This window comes from Somniosus microcephalus, chromosome 6 (assembly GCF_052327205.1).
Source record: "Somniosus microcephalus isolate GS21.2 chromosome 6, FLI_Smic_1.0, whole genome shotgun sequence".
In the NCBI taxonomy this organism is placed as follows: Eukaryota; Metazoa; Chordata; class Chondrichthyes; order Squaliformes; family Somniosidae; genus Somniosus; species Somniosus microcephalus.
This window is the reverse complement of record NC_140992.1, coordinates 20009469-20023367: the sequence shown is the minus strand read 5'-3', so window position 1 is coordinate 20023367 and position 13899 is coordinate 20009469. Positions and strand designations below refer to the sequence as shown.

At 45.9% G+C, this 13899-nt stretch overlaps 1 protein-coding gene across 2 annotated transcripts in view; it reads left to right on the top strand.

Moving 5' to 3' along the window:
- eif2a (eukaryotic translation initiation factor 2A) overlaps positions 1-13899 on the top strand; it is a 55968-nt gene that overhangs the window by 134 nt on the left and 41935 nt on the right. The window contains exons 2-3 of one of the 2 annotated variants that reach the window (XM_085989816.1): positions 8119-8295; positions 12838-12907. In XM_085989816.1, coding sequence (XP_085845942.1) covers positions 12861-12907 — 47 coding nt within the window. In that variant the 5' untranslated portion in view covers positions 8119-8295; positions 12838-12860. The remainder of the gene's footprint in view (positions 1-8118; positions 8296-12837; positions 12908-13899) is intronic. The other variant, XM_085989815.1, reaches the window with a different exon arrangement.

Here is a 13899-nt window from a genome sequence, read left to right as displayed (position 1 = left end):
AAACTGACTCCCTTTTTTTTTCAGCTGAATTGTGTATTTTTTTAAAAAAGTTGTTGATGCCCGATGGGTTGGTGAAAGTGTAATCTTTAAATGTTTTGGTGAATATACGTGAGGGAGGGGTGGGTGGTTGGTTGGTTGGTGGGGGGGGTGAAGAGCTGCAAATCCATAGCAACTGGTTAGCTTGACTCCTGGTTGAAAACCCAGCAATCGGCTCTTGTCCTGCTGTGTGGGGTTCTCTGCTGAGTGAGTATCCAGCGGCAATTGACTGGGAGAGCATGATGTGCATCACCAGGGTCAAACCGGCCTGGTGCCTGGGGGGTCTGCCCCGCTGTTCCGCCTTTTTTTCCAGGGGGGTGAAGAGAAATAAGTGGCTGGATGGTTGCCAAGTTCAAAACAAAGTAAAGGGCAGGGCAACAGGAAGGATTGGGTTTTGGATTTTTCTTTTTTTATTTGCTCCTGACAAGAGTGCATTGAAAGATTTTAATACCACCAGACAGAATAGTAGAGAAACATAGCCAGCTTCTATATTTTTAAAATAAACAAGGCTTTGGTATCTTGTTTACATTTTAACGATTTCTGGACAGGCCAATTCTAAGTCGAATAGGTATCAACCCCAATTGATAAGTGAGTCTGGAGGAGCTGTTTGTGCAGAGCACATTAAACTTTGAAAGCAGCAGGTGTATACTGCAGAGGAAGTGCAGAGTACATGCACTGAGGCAAGATGCAGTGTAACCCAGAAATAAAATGGGCGTTACTGATTAAATATAGTACAAGGATGACAATGACACACCTGTACTGATTGCATTGAAAGGCATTTGGGCCATCTTGGCCTGAATCTGGAACTCTCTTCCGAAATCTCTTTGCCTTGCTTCTTCACTTCCACATTTAAATGCTCCTTAAAACCCACCTTTTTGCTTTTGATCATGTCTTGTAATTCCTCTAAAACCCACCTGCTCTCCCCATGTGAAGTATCCTTGGGATGCCTATTATGCTATGTAAATGCGAGTTGTTACTGTTGTTGAAATGGTTTAATGTAGATGACCTAATTCTTTGGGACATAGTTTTTTTTCACCTTGGACATTGTGGAGCAAAGACTTCTTAACTCCATTGATCACAATGTTAATTACCTTTTCAAAATTGGGTGTAAAACATTTACAGTAGTGTGATTTACTTCCAAAGAAGTGAAGCCATCAGTGTTTCAGATGTAGTAAAGAGTATACGATAGCAAAATACTGCAGATGCTGTAACTCCAACAGAAAATGCTGGAAAAACTCAGCAGGCTGTTGCCTGGCCTGCTGAGTTTTTCCAGCATTTTCTGTAGTAAAGAGTATGTTTGGAGGAAGTGACAATTCTAATCTTTTTGGAGATGCCATTTTGTACACATACTTTATTTAAAGAAAACAAAAAATTTGCATAAGAGATTTGTTCTATATCTTGAGTTTCAAAACACTTTGCACACAATGAATTATTTTCAAGTGCAGTGATAATTATGTAGTATGTTACTGGAAAAAAAAACACATTATTAAAAAAGGAATGTTTCAAGTCTTTTTTGAGGAAGACAAATGCTTAGAGTCCAGAAGTAATTTACAGTCATTATAGAAATTTACGGCACAGATGGAGGCCATTCCGCCCAGTGTCCGTGCTGGATGAAAAAGAGCTATCCGGCCTAATCCCACTTTCCAGCTCTTGGTCCGTAGCCCGGTAGATTACGGCACTTCATGTGCATATCCAAGTACTTTTTAAATGTGATGAGGGTTTCTGCCTCTACCACCCTTTCAGGCAGTGAGTTCCAGACCCCCACCACCCTCTGGGTGAAAAAAGTTCTCCTCAACTCCCCTCTAATCCTTCCACCAATTACTTTAAATCTATGCCCCCTGGTTATTGACCCCTCTGCTAAGGGAAATAGATCCTTCCTATCCACTCTATCTAGGCCCCTCCATAATTTTATACACCTCAATTAAATCTCCCTTCAGCCTCCTCTGTTCCAACGAAAACAACCCCAGCCTATCCAATCTTTCCTCATCGCTAAAATTCCCCAGTCCAGGCAACATCCTCGTAAATCTCCTCTGTACCCTCTCTAGTGCAATCACATCCTTCCTGTAATGTGACCAGAACTGTGTGCAACACTGTAGCTGTGCACTAACTAGTGTTTTATACAGTTCAAGCAGAACATCACTGCTCTTATATTCTATGCCTCAGTTAATAAAGGAAAGTATCCCGTATGCCGCCTTAACCACTTTATCTATCTGTCCTGCTACCTTCAGGGACCTGTGGACATGCACTCCAAGATCCCTCTGTTCCTCTACACTTCTCAGTGTCCTACCACTTATGGTATATTCTTTGCCTTGTTGGCCCTCCCCAAATGCATCACCTCGCACTTCTCCGGATTGAATTCCATTTGCTACTTTTCTGCCCACCTGACCAGTCCATTGATATCTTCCTGCAGTCTACAGCTTTCTTCCTCACTATCAACCACATGTACTATTAAGTCTGGTGAAAGTACTACGTAAATATAAATTGTTTCTGTGGAGCTCCTGAATCCATAGTTAAACAGTAGTTGTGCTCAATCTGGACAGAGTTTTTCAAGCATTTGTCCCAGTCCCAGTTTCTTTGACCCACTATAATTCTTTTGTGGCAGAAAGCTGTATTTTTGAAATGAAGCACATGTCCCCATGGTGTGTAGTAGATAAAAATAGTTTCCTCGGTGAAGATCTGCCTGTCCTAGATGCAACACAATTGATATTGAGCAACTTTAGATACACTCCTAAGATAGGGGGCTCATAATACAGTGGCTTTTAAAAGAAAAAATTGTTAAATTTAACAACTTTTTTGTATGATTCTGTTGATTTTGGAATATTTTTATTCAGAGGATGTTTGCAGATGACCTCATTGATAGAAACTGAGTAGTAGCAACTGATGGTGTTGAACAGTTAAGTGGCTCTGGGCTAATGACTGCATTGCTACTAATATTAATCCATGGGTGTTGGCAGCCCTCAAGTACTTACCCAATTTTCCATTCTTCATGCAATAGCCTCGAGAGTGAGCCTCTTTGGGGCATTATAAGTCACTAGATTGATTCCTGGAATGAGATGGTTGTCCGATGAGGAAAGATTGAGCAGAATGGGCCGATATTCTCTGGAGTTTAGGAGAATGAAAGGTGATCTCGTTGAAATGTATAAAATTCTTAGAGGGCTTGACAGTGAGATGGTGTTTCCCCTGGCTGGAGAGTCTAGAACTAGGGGTCAGAGTCTCAGGATAAGGGGCCGGCCATTTGAGACTGAGATGAGAAATTTCTTCACTCAGAGGGTTGTGAATCTTTGGAATTCTCTACCCTAGAGAGCTGTGGATGCTCAGCCATTGAGTATATTCAAGGCTGAGATCGATAGATTTTTGAACACAATGGGAATCGAAGGATATGGGGATCGGGCGGGAAAGTGGCGTTGAGGTCGAAGATCAGCCATGATCTTATTGAATGGCGGAGCAGGCTCGAGGGGCCGTATGGCCTACTCTTGCTCTTATTTCTTATGTGAGCCCCACTATGACACTCATTTAATGTCCACACACACATACTTTCCAGCAGGAATAATCCTTAGATAATCAGGAGTGTGAACTTCAGCTAATGTTGCCCTCCTGGTGGGACCTACCTGCTCTCTATAGTGTAGTTCTACCTTGGGAAGTACATTTATCAGTTACAGTATTGGGAAACTACCTCTGTGCAATTTTAAAGGAATGGCTTGCCTACATTTTGTAACATTTATGGTACTGTAGTGAATAGTGCAATTCTAGCAACAGTCTTCCAAATAAAAATATCTAATTGAAAGGGGCAAGAAAAAACAAGCTTAAAATATAAGTGATGTGGGGATTGATTCTGTAAATTAAAGCAGCACCTTGAAAAGTTCTCCTCTTTTACAGATTATGTGTGAAACTGTCAGCCGTGGCTCAGTGGGCAGCACCCTCGCCTCTAAGTCAGAGGTTGTGGGTTCAAGTCCCACTCCAAGGACTTGAGCACAAAAATCTAGGCTGACACTCCAGTGCAGTGCTGAGTGAGTGCTGCACTGTCAGCGGTGCCGTCTTTCAGATGAGACGTTAAACCGAGGCCCCGTCTGCCCTCTCAGGTGGACGTAAAAGATCCCATGGCACTATTTCGAAGAAGAGCAGGGCCGTTCTCCTCGGTGTCCTGGGCCAACATTTATCCCTCAATCAACGTAACAAAAACAGATTATCTGGTCATTATCACATTGCTGTTTGTGGGAGCTTGCTGTGCGCAAATTGGCTGCCACGTTTCCTACATTACAACAGTGACTACACTCCAAAAGTACTTCATTGGCTGTAATGCACTTTGAGACGTCTGGTGGTCGTGAAAGGCGCTATAGAAATGCAAGTCTCTCGGTTAATTAAATAAATCTGGAATAAAAAGCTAGTATCAGTAATGGTGACCATGAAACTATCGGATTGTCGTAAAAACCCATCTGGTTCCCTAATGTCCTTCAGGGAAGGAAATCTGCCGTCCATACCTGGTCTGGCCTATATATGACTCCAGACGCACAGTAATTTGGTTCACTCTTAACTGCCCTCTGAAATGGCCAAGCAAACCGCTACAAGAAACAATAATAAGAATAAAACCGGACAGATCACCCGGCATTGACCTCTGCACCGGCTACGGATTCAACAACGGCACACCCAGCCCAGTCGACCCTGCAAAGTCCTCCTCACCAACATCTGGGGACTTGTGCCAAAATTGGGAGAGCTGTCCCACAGACTAGTCAAGTAACAGCCTGACATAGTCATATTCACAGAATCATACCCTTCAGCCAATGTCCCGAACTCCTCCATCACCATCCCTGGGTATGTCCTGTCCCACCGGCAGGACAGACTCACCAGGGGTGGTGGCACAGTGGTATACAGTCAGGAACGAGTGGCCCTGGGAGCCCTCAATATTGACTCCGGACCCCATGAAGTCTCATGGCTTCAGGTCAAGTATGGGCAAGGAAACCTCCTGCTGATTACCACCTACCGCCCTCCCTCAGATGATGAATCAGTACTCCTCCATGTTGAACACCACTTGGAAGAAGCACTGAGGGTAGCAAGGGCACAGAATGTACTCTGGGTGGGGAACTTCAATAGCACCACTGCTGGCCGAGTCCTGAAGGACGTAGCTGCCAGTCTGGGCCTGTAACACATGGTGAGAGAACCAACATGAGGGAATAACCTACTTGACCTCGTCCTCACCAATCTACCTGTCGCAGATGCATCTGTCCATGACAGCATTGTGGAGTGGTCACTGCTACCAGTCATTGTGGAGACAAAGTTCCGTCTTCACACTGAGGACACCCTCCATCGCGTTGTGTGGCACTACCACCGTGCTAAATGGGATAGATTCAGAACAGATCTAGCAGCTCAAAACTGGGCATCCATGAGGTGCTATGGGCCATCAGCAACAGCTGAATTGTATTCCACCACACTCTGTAACCTCATGGCCCGGCATATCACTCACTCTACCATTACCATCAAGCCAGGGGACCAACCCTGGTTCAATAAGGAGTGTAGAAGAGCATACCAGGAGCAGCACCAAGCGTACCTAAAAATGTGATGCCAATCTAGGAAAGCTACAACACAGGACTACATGCATGCTAAAGAGCGGAAGCAGCATGCTATAGACAGAGCTAAGCGATTCCACAATCAACGGATCAGATCAAAGCTCTGCAGTCCTGCCACATCCAGTCGTGAATGGTGGTGGACCATTAAACAACTAACTGGAGGAGGAGGCTCCATGAATATCCCCATCCTCAATGATGGTGGAGCCTAGCACGTGAGTTCAAAAGATAAAGCTGAAGCGTTTGCAACCATCTTCAGCCAGAAGTGCCGAGCGGATGATCCATATCGACCTTCTCCTGAGGTCTCCACCACCACAGAAGCTAGTCTTCAGCTAATTCGATTCACTCCACATGATATCAAGAAACGGCTGAGTGCACTGGATACAGCAAAGGTTAGGGGCCCTGACAACATCCCGGCTGTCGTGCTGAAGACTTGTGCTCCAGAACTAGCCGCGCCGCTAGCCAAGCTGTTCCAGTACAGCTACAACACTGGCATCTATCCGACAATGTGGAAAAATGCCCAGGTATGTCCCGTCCACAAAAAGCAGGACAAATCCAATCTGGCCAATTACCACCCCATCAGTCTACTCTCAATCATCAGCAAAATGATTGAAGGTGTTGTCGACAGTGCTATCGAGCAGCTCACTGATGCCCAGTTTGGGTTCCGCCAGGACCACTCAGCTCCAGACCTGATTACAGCTTTGGTCCAAACATGGACAAAAGAGCTGAATTCCAGAGGTGAGGTGAGAGTGACTGCCCTTGACATCAAGACAGCATTTGACCAAGTGTGTCATCAAGGAGCCCTAGTAAAATTGAAGTCAATGGGAATCGGGGTGGGGGGGTGGAAACTGGCTGGAGTCATTCCTATCACAAAGGAAGATGGTTGTGGTGTTTGGAGGTCAATCATCTCAGCCCCAGGACATCACTGCAGAAGTTCCTTAGGGCAGTGTCCTGGGCCCAACCATCTTCATCTGCTTCATCAATGACTTTCCCTTCAACATAAGGTCAGAAATGGGGATATTCGCTGATGACTGCAGTGTTCAGTGCTATTTGCAACTCCTCAGATAATGAAACAGTCTATGCCCGCATGCAACAAGACCTGTATGACATTCAGGCTTAGGCTGATGTGTGGTGCGAATGTTACCTGCCACTTAAGTGCCAGGCAATATCTCCAACAACCAAGAGTCTAACCACTGCGCCTTGACATTCAACGGCATTACCATCACCGAATCCCCCACCATCAACATCCTGGGGGTCACCATTGACCAGAAATTTAACTGGGCCAGCCACACAAATACTGTGGCAACAAGAGCAGGTCAGAAGCTAGGTATTCTGTGGTGAGTGTCTCACCACCTGACTCCCCAAAGCCTTTCCAGCATTTATTGCCCATCCCTAATTGCCCTCGAGAAGGTGGTGGTGAGCCGCCTTCTTGAACTGCTGCAGTCCGTGTGGTGAAGGTGCTCCCACAGTGCTGTTAGGTAGGGAGTTCCAGGATTTTGACTCAGCGATGATGAAGGATCGGCGATATACTTCTAAGTCAGGATGGTGTGTGACTTGGAGGGGAACTTGGAGGTGGTGGTGTTCCCATGCGCCTGCTGCCCTTGTCCTTCTAGGTGGAAGAGGTCGCGGGTTTGGGAGGTGCTGCCGAAGAAGCCTTGGTGAGTTGCTGCAGTGCATCTTGTAGATGGTACACACTGCAGCCACGGTACGCCGGTGGTGGAGGGAGTGAATGTTTAAGGTGGTGGATGGGGTGCCAATCAAGCAGGCTGCTTTGTCCTGGATGGTGTCGAGCTTCTTGAATATTGTTGGAGCTGCGCTCATCCAGCCAAGTGGAGAATATTCCATCACAATCCTTACTTGTGCCTTGTAGATGGTGGAAAGGCTTTGGGGAGTCAGGAGGTGAGACAGCTTCAGAGTGGTACCCCCGGAATTAAAAGGGTGCTGTATCAATGGAACCCATCATTGACTGAGCCATAGCTACTACAGGCTGAACGGCTTTACGATGATGTTCTAATCTGAAATGTTGGTTCTCCACTAGACTTTGAGGAATCACTCAGGCAATGTTCAACAGGCGTCAAACCCTACATTGACAACACTTTTAGCAAGTCAGTGTCAGCTGTGGCTCAGTGGGGAGCTCCCTCGCCTCTGAGTCACAAGGTCGTGGGTTCAAGTCCCGCTCCAGAGACTCGAGCACAGAGATCTAGGCTGACACTCCCAGTGCAGTGCTGAGGGAGTGCGGCACTGTCGGAGGTGCCGTCTTTCGGCTGAGATGTTAAACCGAGGCCTCGTCTGCTCTCTCTCGAGGACGTATAAGATCCTATGACGCTATTTCGAAGAAGAGCAGGAGAGTTATCCCCGGTGTCCTGGCCAATATTTATCCCTCTGTGATGACATCACTGAAACATTCTTTGATCATTATCACATTGTTGAAGTGTCCCAGACCTGAAACGTTAACTCTGTTTCTCTCCCCACGGATGCTGCCTGGCCTGCTGAGTATTTCTAGCATTTTCTGTTGTTATTTCAGATTTCCAGCATCCGCAGTATTTTGCTATTACATCACATTGTTGTTTGTGGGAGCTTGCTGTGCGCAAATTGGCCGCCATGTTTCCTACATTACAACAGTGACTACACTTCAAAAAGTACTTCATTGGCTGTAAAGCGCTTTGGGACGTCAGGTGGTCGTGAAAGGCGCTATAGAAATGCAAGTGTTTTTCTTTTCTTTTATAACAGTCATTGCAGTCCAGACAGTGTGAAGTGCTTTGAGATGTTTCAACAATGTAATAAGATGTTTATATCAGTGAAAGTATTCTTTTTTGTTTTCCTTTCCCTCCTTACAGTAATATTCCTTAAACATAAGAAATAGGAGCAGGAGTCGGTCATTTGGCCCCTCGAGCCTGCTCCGCCATTCAGTAAGATCATGGCTGATCTGATCTTGGCCGCAACTCCACTTTTCTGCCTGTTCCCCTGTAGCTCAAATATCTGTCTATCTCCGCCTTGAATATATTCACTGACCCAGCCTCCACAGCTCTCCGGGGTAGAGAATTCCAAAGATTCACAACCCTCTGAGAGAAGAAATTCCTCCTCAGCTCCGTCTTAAATGGGCGACCCCTTATCCTGAAACTATGCCCCCTAGTTCTAGATTCCCCCACGAGGGGCAACATCCTCTCAGCCTCTACCCTGTCCATCTCCCTCAGAATCTTCTTATAAGATCACCTCTCATTCTTCTAAACTCCAATGAGTATAGGCTCAACCTTTCTTCATAAGACAACCCCTTCATCCCAGGAATCAACCTCGTGAACCTTCTCTGAACTGCCTCCAATGCAAGTATATCCTTCCTTAAATAAGGAGACCAAAACTGTACGCAGTACTCCAGGTGCGGTCTCACCAACGCCCTGTACACTTGTAGCAGGACTTCCCAACTTTTATACTCCATCCCCCTTGCAATAAAGGCCAACATTCCATTTGCCTTCCTAATTACTTGCTGTACTTGCCTGCTAACTTTCTGTGTTTCATGTATGAGGACACCCAGATCCCTCTGTACTGCAGCATTCTGTAGTCTATCAATATTTAAATAATATTTTGCATTTCTATTCTTCCTAACAAAGTGGATAACTTCACATTTTCCCATATCATACTCCATCTGCCAAATTTTTGCCCACTCACTTAACCTACTTAACTCACTCCCTGTAAACAGCATATTACAACTTGCAAATTCTTTTTGTTTTTAACCATATTCCCATAAGGATTGAGGTTCAAACTTAATCTTGGATTTAAAAATCCTTTTCACAAGGGAGAGGGGCAAAGCAGACATTGCTGTCAGGGGGAGGAGTGTGAAATATTAGATGAAATAAATATAGTGAGAGAGGAAGTATTAAGGGGTTTAGCAGCTTTAAAAGTGGATAAATCCCCAGGCCCAGATGAAATGTATCCCAGGCTGTTAAGCGAAGCAAAAGAGGGAATAGCAGAGGCCCTGACTATCATTTTTCAATCCTCTCTGGCTTCAGGTGTGGTGCTAGAGGACTGCTGATGTGGTACCCTTGTTTAAAAAGGGAGAAAGGGATAGACCGAGTAATTACAGGCCAGTCAGCCTAACCTCGGTGGTGGGAAAATTATAGGAAAGAATTCTGAAGGACAGGATAAATCTTCATTTAGAAAGACACGGATTAATCAAGGATAGTCAGCATGGATTTGTTAAGGGAAGGTTGTGTCTGACAAACTTGATTGAATTTTTTGAGGCGGTAAAAAGGAGGGTAGATGAGGGTAGTGCGTTTGATGTAGTGTATATGGACTTTAGCAAGGTTTTTGATAAGGTTCCATATGGCAGACTGGTCACGAAGTTAAAAGCCCATGGGATCCAGGGCAAAGTGTCAAGTTGGATTCAGAACTGGCTCGGAGACAGGAAGCAGAGGGTAATGGTCGATGGGTGTTTTTGTGACTGGAAGGCTGTTTCCAGTGGGGTTCCGCAGGGCTCAGTACTAGGTCCCTTGCTTTTTGTGGTATATATCAACGATCTAGACTTGAATATAGGGGGTATGATTAAGAAGTTTGCAGATGATACTAAAATCGGCTGTGTGGTTGACACTGAAGAAGGAAGCTGTAGACTGCAGGAAGATATCAGTAAATTGGTCAGGTGGGCAGAACAGTGGCAAATGGAATTCAATCCAGAGAAGTGTGAGGTAATGCATTTGGGGAGAGCTAACAAGGAAAGGGAATACACATTAAATGGTAGGACACTGAGTAGTGTAGAGGAACAAAGGGATCTTGGAGTGCATGTCCACAGATCCCTGAAGGTAGCAGGCCAGGTAGATAAGGTGGCTAAGAAGGCATACGGAATGCTTGCCTTTATTAGCCGTGGCATAGAATACAAGAGCAGGGGGGTTATGCTTCAACAGTATAAAACACTAGATAGGCCTCAGCTAGAGTACTGCGTGCAGTTCTGGTCACCACATTACAGGAAAGATGTGATTGTACTAGAGAGGGTACAGAGGAGATTTACAAGGATGTTGCCGGGAGTAGAGAATCTTAGCTATGAGGAAAGACTGGATAGGCTGGGTCTGTTTTCCTTGGAACAGAGGAGGCTGAGGGGAGACCTTATTGAGGTGTATAAAATTATGAGGGGCATAGATAAAGTGGATAGAAAGGACCTATTTCCCTTAGCAGAGGGGTCAAAAACCAGGGGGCACAGCTTTAAAGTAATTGGTGGAAGGTTTAGAGGGGATTTGAGGGGAAATTTCTTCACCCGGAGGGTTGTGGGGGTCTGGAACTCAGTGCCTGAAAGGGTGGTAGAGGCAGGAACCCGAACCACATTTAACAAGTACTTGGATGTGCCCTTGGGATGCTGTAACCTGCAGGGCTACGGACCAAGAGCTGGGAAGTGGGATTAGGCTGGATAGCACTTTGTTGGCTGGTGCGGACACGATGGGCCGAAATGGCCTCCTTCCGTGCTGTAACTTTTTATGATTCTACAACTCCTTTAAAATGAATGTTATCTGTTTACTGTTTGCTGGTTTCTAGTGCCTGGGTCATTTCCAGGTCACTCGATTGCACACACGTCTCTGGGCAAATATTTCTCAGAATTAACTTGGCAAAACTTAAATGGTGTAAGGGGGGAGAGGGATGATGAGGATGTGGGTTGCTTAACTCCCTTGGATATTATTCTGTTTAGTATTTGATTGGTAGAGAGTGCCGTCTTCATAGCAAGAGGATTCGAGTACAGGAGCAAGGATGTCTTGCTGCAGTTGTACAGGGCCTTGGTGAGACCACACCTTGAGTATTGTGTGCAGTTTTGGTCGCCTTATCAGAGGAAGGATGTTCTTGCCATGGAGGGACTGCAGCGAAGATTCACCAGACTGATACCTGGGATGGCAGGAATGACGTATAAGGAGAGATTGGGTCGATTGGGCTTATACTCACTGGAGTTTAGAAGAATGAGAGGGGATCTCATTGAAACTTATAAAATTCTAACAGGACTAGACAGACTAGATGCAGGAAGGATGTTCCTGATGGCCGGGGGGTCCAGAACCAGGGGCCACAGTCTAAAGATAAGGGGTAAGCCATTTAGGACTCAGATGAGGAGGAATTTCTTCACCCAGAGAGTGGTGAACCTGTGGAATTCTCTACCACAGAAGACAGTTGAGGCCAATTCATTAAATATATTCAAGAAGGAGTTGGATATATTTCTTAAGGCTAAAGGGATCAAGGGATATGGAGAGAAGGCAGGGACAGGGTACTGAATTTGGATGATCAGCCATGATCTCATTAAATGGCGGAGCAGGCTCGAGGGGCCGAATGGCCTACTCCTGCTCCTATCTTCTATGTTTCTATGTTTAAAAACACCAACCTGCCTTTATTTTTGTTTTGAAACCAGCTGATAAAGTGCAATACGTCGTTGCAATATTCTGAAGCGAAAAAGGTGAAATAAACACATTTCACTGGCTGGAATGACATGGTGCTGTCCTGAATCTCCCAGTAAATGAGCCTAACATTGATAAATGTTACACAGCCCCCGGCTTGTAACAACAACAACAACTTGCATTTATACAGTAATACAATAGCAAAATACTGCAGATGCTGGAAAGCATCTAGAGTCAGCTTTTGTATCTTGTCCCATTACCATCTCTTTTTGCTTTGCACCTTCACCCCTTTGGTCTTTTAATCTCTCCTGCCTTCCAGCCTATCACAGACCTTCCCTTTGTTCTTTCCTCCCCTCCTCCCTTTCCCCGCCACACACTTGCTTAAAAACCTGTTCCATCTCCAACGTTTTCCAGTTCTGACGAAGGGTCATCGACCTGAAACGTTAACTCTTTCTCTCGCCATGATGCTGCCTGACCTGCTGAGTGTTTCCCGCGTTTTCTGTATTTATACAGCGGCCTTTAACGTAGTAAAACGGCCCAAGGCGCTCCACGGGAGCGTTACCAAACAGAATTTGACACCGAGCCACAAAAGGAGATATTAGGACAGATGACCAAAAGCTTGGTCAAAGAGGTAGGTTTTAAGGAGCGTCTTAAAGGAGGAAAGAGAGGTATAGCAAGGCGGAGAGGTTTAGGGAGGGAATTCCAGAGCTTAGGGCCTTGGCAGCTGAAGGCACGGCCGCCAATGGTTGATCTTCTGACCAAACATATGTTATCACTAGGCTTGAAGTCGCATTCAATGCCAGTTTCACCATTTGGTATTGTTGAACCGTAATATTGCGAAAGGCGTGTGAAATATTTTTACAGTGGATCTTTCCGATTGTGTATTACAGTTCGAGGCTCTGAAGGAATCTATATGCTCAATGGCCCTCCTACTTATACAGAAAACACCTCTTTCACAAGGTATTTTATGTAACTTTATTATTATACTTGTGAATCTTTTATTGAATGTGGCACAACATTTAGATGGAAATTATAGCAAGAAAAACCACTTTTAAAGTAGAAACTTTTGCCCGGTGGTACAGTATGTTGGTCTCTGTCTTCGGCAGTCCCTCGGAACCGAGGATGACTTGCTTCCACACTAAAAATGAGTTCTCAGGTGACTGATGAGCCCAATGCGGGACCTACAGTCTCTGTCACAGGTGGGGCAGACGGTGGTTGAAGGGGCGGGAGGCTGGGGTGCTTGGGTTGACGTGCGCTCCTTCCGCTGTTTGCGCTTGGCTTCCGCTTGCTCCTGGCGAAGAGACTCGAGGAGTTCGGCGCCTTCACGGATGCTTCTCGTCCACTTTGTGCGGTCTTGAGCCAGGGATTCCCAGGTGTCGGTGGGGATGTTTTTCAAGGGGGCTTTGAGGGTGTCCTTGAAGCGTTTCCTCTGCCCACCTGGAGCTCTCTTGCCATGTCGGAGCTCTCGCCCTCAGTAAGCTCCCCGCTGGAGTGGAGCTAATCTACAGAACAAACAGGAAACTGTTCAAGCTCCGTTGCCTCTAGTCCAGATCCAAGGTCATCCCATCCTCTGTCATCGAATTACAGTATGCAGACGACGCTTGCATCTGCGTACACTCTTGAGGTCGAACTCCAAACCATCGTAAACACCTTCACCAAAGCGTTTGAGAGCATGGGCCTTACACTAAACATCCGTAAGACAAAGGTCCTCTACCAACCTCCCCCCCCCGGTTATCAAAATCCATGATGAGGCCTTGGACAACGTGGACCACTTTCCATACCTCAGGAGCCTACTGTCAACAAGGGCAGACGTCGATGACGAAGTCCAACACCGCCTTCAGTGTGCCAGTGCAGCCTTCGGTCGCCTGAGGAAGAGCGTGTTTGAAGACCAGGACCTCAAACCCAGAACCAAGCTCATGGTCTACAGGGCAGCAGTGATACCCACCCTGCTG